Source organism: Hylobates moloch, unplaced genomic scaffold (genome assembly GCF_009828535.3).
Source record: "Hylobates moloch isolate HMO894 unplaced genomic scaffold, HMol_V3 SCAFFOLD_2, whole genome shotgun sequence".
Taxonomy (NCBI): Eukaryota; Metazoa; Chordata; class Mammalia; order Primates; family Hylobatidae; genus Hylobates; species Hylobates moloch.
The window spans coordinates 141,187,488-141,204,860 of record NW_026652277.1 but is presented as its reverse complement, the minus strand read 5'-3'; the positions used below and the strand labels follow the sequence as shown (position 1 = coordinate 141,204,860).

At 34.2% G+C, this 17,373-nt stretch overlaps 1 protein-coding gene across 2 annotated transcripts in view; it reads left to right on the top strand.

The window, feature by feature from the left end:
- The window catches only part of TRDN (triadin), a 284,355-nt gene that overhangs the window by 128,034 nt on the left and 138,948 nt on the right, over positions 1–17,373 (top strand). Inside the window, exons 8-9 of one of the 2 annotated variants that reach the window (XM_032158166.2) lie at positions 5,016–5,198; positions 10,840–10,899. In XM_032158166.2, the coding sequence (XP_032014057.1) occupies positions 5,016–5,198; positions 10,840–10,899 (243 nt within the window). The remainder of the gene's footprint in view (positions 1–5,015; positions 5,199–10,839; positions 10,900–17,373) is intronic. The other variant, XM_058430587.1, reaches the window with a different exon arrangement.

The following is a 17,373-nucleotide window of genomic DNA, read 5'->3' as shown; positions in this document are numbered from 1 at the left end:
TTTCTGGTAAAACAAAGTAAGATTAAAAAGTCATAAGCCTTCTATGTGACATTAAAGATAGAAAAAATTATAAAGTATCTTTGAAAGGTGTGACCAGTTAAAGTAGACTCTCCCTTTGAAGAGCTGTGATTTCTGGAGGCACTTGCATAGAACACAGCATGTTTCTTGCTCTGTTGCATACTGCTTGCTGAAAGGCAGCCATTGGTTAGAACACTTCAGGGATTCCTCCCGAGGAAGAGTAGACCTTTAATGTCTACCTTGATACGTATGTAGGACCCCATATCCACTGAGAAAATTAGCCTATTTCTGTAGTTCATTAAAAATAACAGAGACAGGGTAGAAGAAGAAGAAGAAAACAATGATGAAAAGAGAAGTTGAGTGAGGTGAGCCAAGTTTGGGCCAGGCTGTCTAATTGATGTGGATGTCAGTGTGACCTTCAGATGTCTGTGTGTTTGATGATGTGGGAGAGGTTATTGCTGCCTTGGTCAGTTTCAGGAAGATATTTTATCGCTTTCACATGTTTCATGTATATTTATATCTGCCCTTATATGTCTTAAAATACATTTTTTGTATCATCTTTTTAGGTTAATATTAGTAAGTGTGCAATTTACTACGATTAGAAGTTGGGTTAGTCATTCTGATTCTACTCTTTCTACTCCTGACTCATTTAGTTGCACCATCTTTGATAAATGGCTTTTTGATACTTAGATTTTTCAAATGTAAAATAATAATGAAATAGTAATTCCTGCTGTACATTAAACTTTGGTTAAGTTCTAGGGAAACTCCAAGAGCTCTAGACATGCAGATTATGCAGATATAATATTAGAAATGTTTACAGACTTATTTTGCAGAATTCAAAGTTATTTTGCTCAGTGTTACTTATCTCCACAGCTTCCATAGAGGAAGAGGCAGCTATAGTGGCGATTCTTTTTTTTTCTAAATGCAAAGAAACTGAAGCAGAGAGAAGTTAAGCAGTTTGCAGTTCTTTACGGAATGAGAGAGAAAATGTGTTATTTTCTAACTCCCAATATGTGTAGTATGTTTATTGAGGGATACTATTCTATTTAATACTTTGGCATCAGACATTCTAAATCTGATGCAGTAGCTAATGGATCATGCTAATTCCAAGACTGAATCAAATATGCTGATATCATTTTTTTTGATTAGGCCATTTAGTTTTCCACTTGACAAAAGTCATGAATAAAATGCCTTCCTAAATAAGACTGGGCAATTTGAATATCCATGGCAATACTTTTTGGTTTTTTCATTCCTTAATAAATTTCGTCACTTAAATTATTTTAGGGAAAAATCAGGAAAAATATTTTGGCACAAAATTGAAGAATATGTACTCAAAAGTAAATAGAAGTTGGGTGTTGCTTCAGTTTCATGAAATTTTCTTTATTATAGTCACATCATTGTTTAGTTCTCACTCATTTTTTTCTACTATGAGGCAAAGTTATCTATTTCCAGGGTGAATGCAATTGAAAAGTGTCTAAAATCGGTAGAAAATATTTTATTATTTTTATACTTAAAGTCAATGATTATAATGAGTTGGCTATATATGTGGTTCTACCTCTTAGAAAATAATCATTGCCCACTTATAAATTATAATGGCATTAAAAATAAATCTGAATTTCACACATGTATAATTCCATACTATAAAGTTAAGGTTAAATCAACTATAACTTACAAGGAGTAGATAGCTGTCATTTAGAGTAAGCAAATATAACAATTTCATACAAATTAGTATAAACAAAAAAATGTTGGCAAGTTTAACAGGTTTAGACAAGTTTATTTCTAAACACATATTTACATATGCAGTCTCTATATCACTATATTATACATGTGATCTGAGTATAGTGGAATATTTACTCTCTCCTTCATCAAAATTGCTAATCCAGTATACATTTATCCTATGTTTTCTATGAAAAAAGCATTGTGCTAGACACTATGGTGATACAAAAATAGTAATAGAATTCCTACCCCTAAGCACTGTCTGTCTGGTAGGGAAGACAGATAGAGCAAACTATCTATATTTCAAGATATATAATAAAGAATGAAATGTATACTTTAATAAAAATTCAGACAAATGGAAGCTCCGGGGAAGACATTATTAATTCAAATGGGAGAGCCATTTTTTTGCATGTGAATTGACCATGAAGAAATTTAATCCCAGCACTTTGGGAGGCCAAGGCGGGTGGATCACCTGAGGTCAGGAGTTCAAGACCAGCCTGGCCAACATGGTGAAACCCCATCTCTACTAAAAATACAAAAATTAGCTGATCTTGGTGGTGCACACCTGCAATCCCAGCTACTCAGGAGGCTGATGCAGGAGAATTGCTTGAACCTGGGAGGCGGAGGTTGCAGTGAGCTGAGATCGCACCATTGTACTCCAGCCTGGCAACAGAGCCAAGAGTCTGTCTAAACAAAAAAAACAAAAGAACAAAAATTTTAAAAAAAGAAATCTAAATATGTATAAAAATATAGAAAATATAAAGAATGTAGTCTGACAACATTTGACACATGGAAAAATACATAAAATATTCAAAAGAAAGAAAGCAGCCCAGTAGGGAAATAAATTTTTGGAAAGATGCTGTAAGATGGAAGATAGGAGGAAGCCACATATTGCAGGGTTTTAATTTTGCTATGCTAAAATTTATTCAGATAGTTTTATTATTATGCTGATTTTTAGAGCTCCAGCAACTAGCTGTGAGCCCAGGTCAACATAGACTCTCTAGAAGTGTTTTTTAGGTGAACATATAATGAGTTGCATGAGATTGAGGTGCTGTTGACCCTTCCAGTGAAACTTTCTTTCCAGACAGACACTAATAAACATTCCAATGGAATTCTAGAATTTCAATTTAAAGTCATCTGCAGAAAGCTGCTGGTTTCAGTCACAGAAACGTATGAGTTTACTGCAGGAAAGAGCAGAAACCAGCAAAGGAGGTTTAGAAATGATTTATAGGAAGAAGAAAATCCCCTGAGTGTAGTTACAGAAGCCACAAAGATGTTGAAAGTTTATGGACGTGTGAAACCCCATCTCTCCTAACAATACAAAATTAACTGGGCTTGGTGGCGGGCGCGCGTAATCCCAGCTACTTGGGAGGCTGAGGCAGGAGAATTGCTCGAAACTGAGAGGCAGAGGTTGCAGTGAGCCGAGATCATTCCACTGCACTACCGCCTGGATGACAAAGCAAGACTCCATCTCAAAAAAAAAAAAAAAAAAAAAAAAAAAAAAAATTTATGGAGTAATTGAGTAATATCTGTATGAGAATTTTATGATTAAACAATATTGCATAATGTGTGTATCATAATTCCTCTTCTTAAAATTTCTCAATACACTTCAGCCTTGAGAAAGTCCAAGCTAAACGACCAGGTTAGCTTATTGTTTCCAAATGAATTTGGCCATGAGAATATTCTCCAATACCTAATACAGTATCAACATCTTCCTGTAAATATCTGAAGTATCTGAGAAGCAGTGTTTTGGGAAGTGCTGGCATAGTCAATTAAGTGCGGTACCACAGATTATTTTTGTTTTGCAAGCTAACCAGCATCTGGCATTATCATTTTCATTCTCTTAATGGGACCTTCTGATATTATCTTGGCTTAGCCTGAAATCATCATTTAGGGTATCAAAGTCAAGAAACTTGATTATATTTTTTCATCAAATTCTTTCCATCAAATTCTTTTTTTGTTTGTTTTTTTTGTTTTGAGATGGAGTTTTGCTCTTGTTGCCCATGCTGGAGTGCAATGGCGCAATCTCGGCTCACTGCAACCTCCACTTCCCTGGTTCGAGTGATTCTTCTGCCTCAGCCTCCTGAGTAGCTGGGATTACAGGCATGCACCACCACACCCAGCTAATTTTTGCATTTTTAGTAGAGATGAGGTTTCACCGTGTTAGCCAGGATGGTCTTGATCTGCTGACCTCATGACCCGCCCACCTTGGCCTCCCAAAGTGCTGGGATTACAGGCATGAGCCACCATGCCCGGCCTTCATCGAATTCTTTAACATGAGTGACAATAAAGGCTACACAGTACATTAGCAAATGACATAGAGGATTCCAACATTGCAGTAGAGCTGCTGTGGTGTATAGTGGTTATGTGTAGTCACATACAATAAGGAATGTCCAATATGCAGCATCTACTATGAACAATTTTCCACAAATTATGTGCTACATTATTACTGCTTTTTAAAAGATGCTTCAAAGATCCACAGACTGGTTAATTTGCATCCCAGTTCCTTCTTCCAAAATACAGATAATATCAAATTAAGAATATATGTGTGTAATATATATGTTCTAATTTATATATCTATTCATATATATTTTTATTTATAGCCCTTTGAATTTCCCAGGATATGTTTAAGGGCTTTAAAAACTAGTAGAATTATCGCTGACTTAAGATAAACGGGAGCCAATTTCTCAATTTCTGCACTTCCAGTTTTTCTAAAGCCAAACCATTAGACTATAGGTCTTTCAGTTATCCTCTAATGGATTTCATTGTTTTATTTCTATTAGTCAACACCAATGCAGGTAATTTTACACTTGCATTCCTAATTGTTGTCTTTAAAAAAGGCTTCGTTGGCATTTCAGTTTCTTGAATGACCCTTAAGATCTTTCAGTTGTGGAGCAAAATGATCACGTGCTTATAAAAGGAGACTACTTCACTGGGCTGTTTGGTGTGGACATGGTCTTTCACAGAAATTCCTATATATCCATCCCCTGCATACTACAAATGCCTCCTTGTTGACATGCTAAGTTACTATCGCCTTAAAAAATAGTGTTTTCATGTACAAATTAAGAGCCATAACACTTTTAGTAGTCTATTTAATATAGCACTTCATAAACTGTATAAAACTCTGGTAAGTCACAAGTGTTTATGTTAAAAACAGTGTTTTTCTATTGTTTTCCTTTCTTTCCTCTTTCTTTTCCAGTTTTCCTTAATGACATAGTACAGATGAAACATTATGTTTGTAAATAAACAAAAGTATTTCAACATCTTTTAACTTTATACAGAACAAAAGAAAGCTAAGACTGCAGAAAAGAGTGAAGAAAAGACTAAAAAGGAAGTGAAAGGTGGAAAACAGGAGAAAGTGAAGCAAACAGCTGTAAAAGTAAAAGAAGTACAGAAAACACCATCGAAACCCAAGGAAAAGGAGGACAAAGAGAAAACAGCTGTGTCAAAGCATGAACAGAAAGGTAAACATTCAGAGCAGGAGGCTGCTGGAGGTTCTAAGAGAATATTGGGCAAGAAGCACATGCAGTGAAATTAAAAGCTGAAAAAGACCAAAATCAGACTCCAAATGGGGGTAAAAGACATTAAAGTAAATATATCAGAAAGGAAATACAGTAAATTGGGAATTAATATTTATTTATAAAAATACTAAAATGTGTTCACATATCTAAAGGGGCATTTTGAAGTATTTTTAAAAGGGGTTTGGAGGTAGCATCCGAAAACATATAAAGATTGGGGATAAATGTTGAATTTTTGAAATATGGAATGTCTATTAAGAGGTGGAATAAAGATTGTATGTGTCATACTCTTTGAGGAAAGTGGTCCCCCAAAATGACAACAATTCCTAAGGAGTTTGTTAAGGGGTACATGTTGGCATCATATAGAGTAAATATCATAAAAACTATCCATACATTACTGTTGCATTGGCAAGAGCACATCATTTAGAATATACATCAAATTATTAAATTTATTTAATAGGCAAGATGTTATAGAGAAGACAGCTCTCAAGATTCTTTTTCAGTTTCCATTGACTAAATTTCTAACTTTAGAAAGCTCTGAATGTGACATATTTTGCCATTCTTCAGCAAGAGTGATGTCAAACTTACATCCCCACTTTGCAAAAATATATCACTTAAATGGAGGTGGAATATAAACCTGAATTTTTATTTTATGGAAGGTTTCTATATGAATATACAGAGCTGAAGGTTTAGGAGGGCAACTAAGGGTCTTATTGTACCACATCTCTGGCACTTGTTGACTCTTTCTTTTCCTAAGTCCGTTCCTGACTCCAGATTACTATATAATCCTGAGACTCCTTTATAGAATACAGGGATCTAATATGAAGAGACTATTCCTGTAACTGATGTTTCTTGGAGGCATTGCAAAACCAAATTTTTCTTTACTTTGTAGCACTTTTGACTAATGTTATCTAAGGACTGTATCAAAGAATTGGTTTCTATTAGATTTTAGTTTAAGAAATCTCACAATTTTGTTACAGAGCAAGCTATTTAGAGGATGAAACTGAAATTAATTTTTCCTCATTATAAGGCACAAGAAATGAAATTTGCAATGCACTCATACTGTATTTTCATCTTTTTTCTCTTGAATTTGCATTTGTAAACTTTGATTCACATGTAATATTTGTCAACTCTGATTTATATGACAAAAGATACATATTTTTAAAATATGTATTTTAAAAAGGAAAGATTTTTTCTTTTTTTAGTGATCTACAAACTTTTAAATTTAGATAATTTTAATTTATTATTTTAAGATATGTCATATTAAAACTTAGGAGCTCTAAAACTTTTTCCAATTTTCAAGGTGATTATATCACCATGACAAAAATTTAAAAGTTAATTATTAGTTCTATCAAAATTATGTCATTAATGAAATATTTTGGTAGAAAAAAAGGATGAAGTAAGTAAAGAGAAAATACATTGAATATAATATTTTACTGTGGTAAAAAAAAACAGCAGAAATAATCTTTGGATTCACTGGTATGATTACTTAGATCCTAAAATCCTTTACACTTTAGATTGCTCTTCAAAACGAAAAATAATCACATGAAATCAGTGAAAACCTACAAAGTACATTCTAATTTTTAACCATAAATGCAGAATGTAAAAATTGATGCCAGTTATATTTGGAAATGTCAAAATACTTATCTAACAACTAGGAATGTGAATGTATTTTTTGATGCTAACTTTTCGTGTCTTTGGGGATTTGGGAGCCATATTTTATTGATAAAAACTCATCACCAGAACACTTTAAAATAATGTTTATTTTCCAGGCCACAGATATTGTATTTCATTTCTATCAGTAATCAGATTTATTAAAGGCAGCATTATATTACCATATCCCTTTTCAGTCTACTATTTTTATTTCTACACAAAGAGCTATTTATCTATTAAAAGGACATTCAAATATCATTTAGAGTTTAAAACAAAAGCACAAATGTGATTTTATCAGCCAAACAATTGCAATTGCTAAAGCAAGGCTCAGTATTGAGAACAGTTGCCATCAATTATATAAATGTATCATTAGGTAAGTATTCAAAACTTAACCTCTAATGGCAGATCAGACATATAAATATGTCATTTTATTTTTCATTTTTTGTTACTAAGCAAAGATTTAATTAACAGCATTTTTACATTAAAGAAAACTAATTACATTATGATTTTAACTAAGCAAGATAAACAAAGATATAGTTTTTTTAATTTCTGAGGCTTTGGTTTTGAAAATTTTATATGATGACTTAGTGTAACTGTTGAGTTAGCTTTTTGGGCAAGAGAATACTCATTCACATAGTTAAGTTAGACCTGATATGTTTGAGGCATTCTTTTCATATAGATTTCTAAATACTTCTTTTTAAAGAAATAAGGCTCATAGGTCCTTTACTCACTTGGAAACAGATTTTCACATGGGGCACATGTTTATTAGTAATTATTTAATTACATTATATACATATGAATATATTCAATGTAGTTACTCTCAATATTGTATATGGAAATAATACATCTCTTTTTCTGCTTAAAGCATTAGGGATAAGATGCATATGTATATACACGCCTACCATAAACACACACACACACACACCCATCAAATAATCTAGTTTTTATGAACCCATCTAAATCTGTTTGTAGAGTAGGAAGAGTTGGCATTATCAGACATTGCTCCCTAGCTTTCTGATGACCTCTAGGAGGTCTGTGGGGAAGGAGAAACAAATTTTCCAGCTGCCACACACTTTGCTCATTCACTCATTCTTTCTTTCTTTTTAAACGACTATTTGATATTTGTGGCAGGCAGAGAAAGTATAGCTAATGTGAATCTGTTATAGAGCACTGGACCACATGTGCCCCATCCTCATTAGAAGTTTCTTAAAAATTTTTTGTTGTTGTTGACATTTTGCACCCAGAATGTATTTTCCCTTGGTTACTATTCCACAGGGAACACCAACTAAGTATCATTTGAATGACATCTACCACTGCTTCCTGAGAATCAAGGAGAGAAATGGACAGCATGTGTTATTCCAAGAAGGATGTTTATTTGGGGAAAAAGTACTTACAATGATGAGCAAATTAACATTATATATATTATTATCTCAGAACTATGAAAGTTAGAATGGCAGGACAATTTAGATTTTCTTTATGAAAAATTTTCTGCTATAATATTTAAGTACAGCTACCATGGTTGAGTCTGTACTGAACATATACAGACTTTTTTTCCTTATCATTATTTCCTAAACAATACGGTATAACAAGTATTTACAAAGCTACCATGGTAGCTGTAATTATATATATATATATTTAAGTTTTGTATTTTAATAGAAATGGGGTTTCACTATGTTGGCTAGGCTGGCCTTGAACTCCCGACCTCAAGTGATCCTCCCGCCTCAGCCTCCCAAAGTGCTGGGATTACAGGCATGTGGTTTGTTGAATGCTCAAATGTGGAACCCAGGGAAATGGAGGGCTGACTGTACTTTGATCATATTTCAACATACAAGCTGAAAAGTTTCATTACATTGTCAGCATTCAGCTAAAGAAGACTCTCTGAAGTGTGAAGATTTTAATTAATTCAGTACACTCTTCAACATGTTATGTATATAACCATCCCATCACAACGTGGGGCAGATAATATTTCATTTGGAGGGGATGTTATATTACAAATAGTCCTTGCATTCTAAACTTCCAACATACATAAAAACAAACACTCTTATTTGCTGTCATGGGAGTCTATAGTGCCTCTAAGAGTAATTATTTTGGGAAAAATGAATGAAAGGTTTTAGATCAGTGATTCTGTAAGTGCAGTCTAATTAGATTCATCTAAGGAGTTTGTATAAAATGCATATTCCTAGGGTCCAGATCCATGGCATTTTAAATTTTTTTGGATGATGGAGCCCAAAAATCTGTATTTTGACAACTCCTCTCTCTTTCCCGTGTTTACGTTGCCCTTTGAGAACTACTCCTAGAGTATAGGCAGACAAATCTAAAAAGAGTACAGTCACTTAAGGTACTGAAATAAGGGGAACATACTGCCAATTTCAGAAAGTCCACACTGGTCTAACTTCAAACTTTTAATTTAAGGGAAATGTACTTTTTCATCTTGTTTTGTCTTAGAGTCAAATTGCCAGTTCTACAGTTTTGCTCAGGAAAACAATCTTGTGTCTAGAAAAGAGAAAATACCTTCTACCTTAACCTTATGTCTTTCCCAATCATAGGGTTCCCAGGTCCTGGGATCAGAAACTCCAGCTATTACTGCCAGTACATCAAAGGGCAAATCAATGCATGGAATGACCTGAGGACTAGCCTCCTTCCCATTCCCTACCTCTCCTGTGGGAAAATGTGCTCCAATTTCAACAACTAAAATACATCTAAATTTTTGGAACTTTATGAGTTTTGGCCTGCCCATATTTAGGTATTAATGAAAAAGATTATATTTTTATATCTTCTTCAATAGCTATATTTATTTTTTAAAGACCTAACAGAATTTCATAGTAAAATGGATTCCTCTAAAAATGCTGTTACTACTCTAAAAAGAATGAGATTTACAAAAATCCTTAGAGGTGTATCTGTTTAGTAACAAGCTTTGTTATTTCATATGTTTGATATGCATAATTTGGAGCAATTAAGAATGTAACATGTTGCTTAAATTGAATAAACTCTCTTGGTCCTAAAGCTGCCTTTGGATTTGGTGGATTAATAAAATGCATATTTCAGGAATATTGAAATGTAAATTATTTCATAATATATATGCTTTAAAGAAGATACGGTAAAGATTCATCAATTGAGCTTTGAGTTGGATTGACCTCAGGAGAATCTAAAGTTCTGTGAGGATTTAAAGTTAAGTGCAATGTCTTTAATCTAGAGGGAACAGAAAAAAACCAACTCCTGAAGACCAGGTCTGCCCAAAATGATGTTTACATACTACAGTTTTTTTGTTTGTTTGTTTACTTTCACCATAGGCCATAAACTAGTCAAGATCATAAGATGATCTTAAGATTACTCATTTGATTAGTTTAACAACAATATCATTTAGTTCTGTTACTCTGTTCTTGATTTACTCTCCCAATTAAAGAGCATTTTTATTCAGAGGCCACCTAACAGGTTGCAAAGAGGTTAGTTCTCCTGATAGTCTTTTGGAAAAGACATTCTGCTGCTCCATAGAGACAATTAGCAGAAGGGCTGGAACTGAGTATTTGATAAAACACTCCAAGTTGGAAACAATTTCCTCTTGTAAAACTTCTGTTTCATTATTGAAAGTTTATAAAAACACAAATTGGAAAAATTGCTTTAATACGATGACTTTTGTAATCAGTTATTTGACAAAATAGGTTTTTATTTTGAAAACAACCACTATAAGATTACCCTGAATTAGTCCTTTTCAATTTTTAAGGTTATTTTTGTATGGAAGAAATGAAGCATTACATTTGTTGTCTTTCTTTCCTTCTGTGTTTTCATATAAGTGCGAATTATTTTTTTGCAGAAAATATTGTAGTAACCAAAATAGAATTGTGCTATTTTGCTTGTTTTGTTAAATTATTTCTCTGTAGAAAAATGAAGTGTTGACGACATTTTTTCATTGCTCTTTTTCTTTCTACTCTGTCAGATCAGTATGCATTCTGTCGATATATGATTGACATGTTTGTCCATGGGGATTTAAAACCAGGTATTCCAAGCAATTCTTGTACTTGTCTGTTTTAATAGTCTTTGTTTCTAAGATTGTGGGCTTTTTATGTACCTAACTGTATTTTCATTTTTTAAAAATTGCATAATGCATGTGTAGATCTAGAATAAAACCAATAAAAAGCAGTAATAACTGGCATTAAGGTCTTAATTTTACTTTCAGTCACTGCATGGCCTATTGCAAATGAAGTCAGCTGAAATGTAAAATATGTGCTAATATTTCTCTATATAAAGAATGCTAAAACCTTTAGTAATGTCTTGAAGTGAAGCAGTGAATCATCTTATTTTATTCTTGGTAAACTTAGAAGAAAAGACCCATGACAATGAAAATATCTTTCTTTTCTTAGTAGTGAACACAATTCATATTAAAATCATCACATTTCAAATATTTGTGCTTTGTTTTCCAAAACTTAAAAATTTTTTCCCTTATACATGAACTTGGTTTAGCCACTCCAAAGAACTATTGATAGAGATAGATAATCTCGGAATTAATATTCAAAATGATAGGGAAGGATTTTGAGTTAAAGGAATATATCTACCTTGCCTTGTATCTTTAATTGTTGCCCAGAGTATAAAAAGGTATTTTTTACTAACATCTGAACTAAGCATGAGTAACTTGATTGCTTGTACTATGCCTTTTGCAGATTTAAAAACTGACAGAACTATGTTCATGTTTGGGAAAACGTTTCCAAGAAGACAGTATTGTTAAGGAAGGAGCTCATTTATATTAAAATAAATGAAGCTAATTGCTTAAAGCCAGCTATATTTTTATTTTCTTAACTATTTTTGTGAAAGCCTTTCAAAAATATATAATTATAAGTTATGCGTATGTTGTCAAAAGAGACATCTCATTTCTAAAACAAATAGGTAACACATCTAGGCTCTAGAAAACTAGACAATGAGAACCTTTGCACTCCAGAAAATGTTGTTGATCCCAGTAATTTATTCTAGTTAAATAATTTCCTCCTCCTCCTCTTTTCCTTCTTCTACATTTTCAGTAAGAAATTTAAATGAGGGGGAAAATCGCTAAATATTATAACTTAATAGGTGAAACTAATTAATTACTATCAATGTTTGTGTATAGTAACATAGCATAATTGGAAATAAACCTTCAGGAAGGTAGTGTGATATGGTGGAAAGACAAGGCTTTGGACAGAAATACGGTGATAATTCTTAACTCCATCCTTTTCTAGTATTAGGTCTTGAGCAAATAATTGAACTCTACCTCATTTTTAGTGTTCTTACATTTAAAATGAAGATCACGTCACAACCTTGCATTGTTGACAAACCATCTAGTGACTACAAACAAAATGTTATAACTTTAATTTGTTCATTTCACCACTGCCTGCCTGGTGAGTTGCCTACATGAAGAGAACCTCTCAATACTTACAAGTTTCAGTCTATATATATCAAAAATTCAATGTTAGGGCTGGGTGTGTTGGCTTATACCTGTCATCCCAGCACTTTAGGAAGCTGAGGCAGGAGGATCACTTCAGCCCAGGAGTTTGAGACCATCCTGGGCAACATATAGAGACCACATCTCTACAGATTTCTTTTTTTCTTTTTCTTTCTTTTTTTTTTTGAGACACAGACTCACTCTCATCACTTAGACTGGAGTGCAGTGGTGTGATCTCGGCTCACTGCAATCTCCGCCTCCTGGGTTCAAGCGATTCTCCCACCTCAGCCTCCTGAGTAGCTGGGACTACAGGCCCCTGCCACCATACTTGGCTAAGTTTTGTATTTTTAGTAGAGATGGGGTTTCACCATGTTAGCCAGGCTGGTCTCGAACTCCTGACCTCAGGTTATCTGCCCAACTCGGCCTCCCAAAATGCTGGGATTACAGGCGTGAGCCACTGCAACTGGCCAAAAAAAAAATAAAAATTATCTGGGCATGGTGGTGTGCACCCATTGTCCCAGCTACTTGGTAGGGTGAGGTGGGAGGATTGCTTCGGCCCAGGAATTTGGGGCTGCAGGGGTGTGTGAGCTATGATGGCACCGTCACATTCCATTCTGGACTACAGGGCGAGACCTTGTCTCAAAATAAATAAATAATTAAAAAGTTCAATTTGGCTGGGCCTGGTGGCTCACGCCTATAATGCAAGCACTTTGGGAGGCTGAGGTAGGCGGATCACCTGAGGTCAGGAGTTTGAGACCAGCCTGGCCAACATGGTAAAACCCTGTCTCTACTAAAAATACAAAAATTAGCCAGATGTAGCGGTGGGTTCCTGTAATCCCAGCCACTCGGGAGGCTGAGGCAGGAGAATTGCTTGAACCTGGGAGGCAGAAGTTGCAGTGAGCCGAGATCTCGCCACTGTACTCCAGCCTGGGCCACAGAGCAAGACTCCGTCTTAAAAAAACAAAAAGTTCAATTTTAGGTCAAAGTTGTGCTGACCATTTTGTTCACCTGTGTTGGTTCAAGAAATTCATACTCTACACATAATTTTTATGAAGTCAACTAGGTGTTTACTTACATATGAGATGAGATGAATCTATGTTGCTGATGAGCATGAATTAATAAATGACTAATATGCATTATTTTCTTCATATTTCATTAGTTTTAAAATTTCATTATCTGAGGAAAATAATCTGTTTTCTGTCCCACTGAAATCATTCATAGTAGTTATTTATTCATCATAAAATATAATTCCTAAGAAAGTCTCAGGACACAGAGAACCATGCACTAAGAAATTCAGTGAGGGATGCTAGTAGTTTAATAGTCACAATACCAATCATTTCTTTCTGAAAATCTAACAACAGAGTAAGGTTAGAAGAAATAATAAAATCATCTATGCATGAATTAAAGATGATTTTATTAACAACCACACAGAGAGAGCCCTTGTAAAGGCATATGCAAACATACTCTAAAAAGTCCTAAGTTGAGATCTACAACACTATCGAGTATTCCAGCCCCCGAAGATAATTCCCAGTTCTATAGGATTAGATTTCTTGATACCATTAATTGACTTACTAATTGAATTCTTAATTTATTTCATCTACCTACATTCATTATTTTGAAGAAATGAAAGAAATACTTGAAAAATATTTCTTGTCCAGAAGTTGAAAAGGAAGAACGGAGAGAAGGGAAGCCTACATAGTATGCATGTTGTTTCATTTAATAAACTATATGACGTTATGTAAATGTACCTAAACAAAATTCAGGAATATTATCTTTGTCAGTGTAGCAATACAAAACATGGAGTGAAAAAGCACTAAATATGACTTGCATTTTCAAAAATAAGGAATGAGAAACACAGATTTAATCTGGGCATATTAATTTAGAGAAAATGTAAGTGGTGAGACATTGACTCTGACTGACAATTAAAGAATAAGACAATTCTTGCCAAGTTTATTGCTCTGCATGTATCCACTATTTATAAAACATTTGTGCTTCCATCTGTTTCTGTTTGGGATTAGTGGAACACCTGTTATTGTTTAGCTAGAGTTCATTATTAATTATTGGTAATGAGTTTTTAAAACTATAATTTGATTTTCCCTCCGGGATTCAGTTTTTCCTTTGTAGAATACTGTCACACCCTCAAAAGTAACCCAAATTGCAGTTCTAATTTGAAAACCCTTGCTGATGAAATGTGCTGACACTATGACATAAGTCCCAAGTTTTGCCTTTTATCCCATCAAATAAAATGCTTCTAAGATATTCTTAAAATTTTTAGCTAAGATTTTGTCTATAAACCTGAAGATTAATTGAATTGCTCTTTCTGATTTTCTCTTGTGAATAGTGAATATGCACTATCCTAGGGTCAGTGGTAATCCTCACTTCAATTATAGGGACCATCTTAATAAACCAGTATAAATTATAAAGATCTGCTCATTTGGTTGTATTGAATCAAAATTCTCTTGTACTGACTTACTCTATATGAAGTTGAAACATGAAGAAAATTATATTTAAATCTAGGAAGTGAATGCATGCTATCAACACTGGTCCTATGGGCAACTGGCATAGACCTGTATCTACATTTTGTAATTTTAGGTATATTATGAACACCGAAGATCTCCCCTCTCCAGAAATACTTTCTCCATTTAATGACCTAACATCTTCATATCGAGATTCTTTGGTTGTGCAGATGGTCAGCGTTATATAGGATGTGTTTTAATAACTCATAACCTGCCTTAGGGAAGACAGAGAGAGGAGGGTTGGGGAGAGATTGAGACAGAAAGAAAGAGATTGATTCTGTCTTATGGTAGCTGTCTTGAAACTGATTAACCTCCACTTTTTTTTCCTAGGGCTTAAAGTAGTCTACTTGTCACTTACTCATAAGAGAACTATTAAAACTGGTCAAGACAGACATTATTTGCAACATCAAAACACAATTTATGGGTTTTTTTTCTTTTTCTTTTTTTGGAAATTGATAGTACAGATGGTCAAGGAATATTCCTCCAGATTTATTTATCTTTATCAACCTTACAGTAATTCCAATTTCCTTTTCAATTTTGTGTGGCTTAGCACATTTTTCTTAAGTGACAGCTATACTGATAATTTTATTCATTTAGGTAGACTATTTTTAAGAAAACACATCAGGATCTTGCTTGGCATTTTCATATTCCTTCTTCACCAACTTCTATCTGGGCTTAATAAATTGCATGGGTTTCTGGGCAGAGTCACCCAAGTTAAAGAGACAAATTTCTGTAAGGAAGAAATCACATGGTTCACAGACCTCTTTATATTCACTATAGATAAAGAAACCAATTTAAACGTCCAGTACAGGACCAGGGCTAGTGTGCTTGTGCTTAGTAATTTTAATAATTTTTTTTTAGCTTTCATCTCTGTAACTATTATGATTAAAGTTTAATACAAGTTAAAGTTTATCCCTTAGAAGTTATTCCACTATTAAAATTTCAGCTACTGTCTGACTTTTACTTAAGCCAAGAATTATGTCACGGTAATTTATTCTGCTTTTTGTGTCATTTATTTTCTTTAAATTGAGGGTACTCACCTATCAAAATCTTCTCGGATTGTAATAAGGCATTCTTTGGCAGCCTGTATTCCAATTCAATGGGTTTTAAGTCCATAGCTAGAAAGAGCCTTAAGGAATAAGTTAGTATTCTCATTTTATTAAGATCCTTTTCTTGAACTTCAGTGGTGCTTAACTATATTTTTGGTTAAATCTCGCTGAGAAGAGGTCAAATGTAATTGCATTATAGTCACTGTTATTTAATAGTTTAATCTAATGTATTTCAGAGCTCACTGCTTGTATTAGACAAGACTAGGTACAATTTAGCTTTGCTTTAGACTTCTGAAAAAAATCCTGCTCCAAGGTAGGCATAGTTCCATAAAAGCATATTCACTCTAATTCCAATCATTTAATTATTTTCACACAACAAAAATTTCGGGAATTTTTTTTTTTTTGAGACGGAGTCTCACTCTGTCACCCAAGCTGGAGTGCAGTGGCGCAATCTCGGCTCACTGCAAGCTCCGCCTCCCGGGTTCACGCCATTCTCCTGTCTCAGCCTCTCCGAGTAGCTGGGACTACAGGCGCCCGCCATCATGCCCAGCCAATTTTTTGTATTTTTAGTAGAGACGGGGTTTCACCGTGGTCTCGATCTCCTGACCTCGTGATCCGCCCGCCTCGGCCTCCCAAAGTGCTGGGATTACAAGCGTGAGCCACCGCGCCCGGCCAGTTTCGGGAATTTTAATGTTTATTCAGTAAGTAGTTGTTGAATCCTCTCAGCAAGCTGGTGGTCCAGAAAAGAGGTAAGCTAAGACATAAATAATTGTATGAAAAAGGATAACTTGATAAGTATACAGTGAAGACATAGAAAATATACACTTTAATCTCAGTATACCAGGAATGAGTAATTTTCTCTATTTATCAACCACTTGGAGTTTTAATTATTAAAAAAAATTATTTAGTTTTTCCAATAGTTTACAGGAGTAGGAATAAAGGGAGAGTGAAAGTTTTGATAAGAATTTAAATATAGTAAAACAAAATGTTTCTATCTTATATTCCCTGTTTTCAAAGATGTGTATACTTCAAATGGGAAATATCTTCAGAAAGAAACAAACAGCTCATCACCTATCATCTATGAGCCTTCAGTGCATTCATCTTGCAGATACCAATTTCAAATTTTGAATACATCTTTAATAGGTTCTATTATATATTATTACTTCTGGTTTTTCTAGAACGTGCATCATCAAAATGTAGTACTTTAATTTTTGTAATCTTTGATGGTCCATAATTTTGTTGAAAAGAAAATGTCATCTTCATTTCATAATAAAACATTTCCTTCCTTCCTTCCTTCCTTCCTTCCTTCCTTCCTTCCTTCCTTCCTTCTTCCTTCCTTCCTTCCTTCCTTCCTTCCTTCCTTCCTTCCTTCCTTCTTTCTTCCGTTCTTTATTTTTTTTTTTGAGATATAATCTCACTCTGTCGCCAGGCTGGAGTGCAGTAGTGCCATCTCGGCTCACTGCAACCTCCGCCTCCTGGGTTCAAGCAACTCTCCT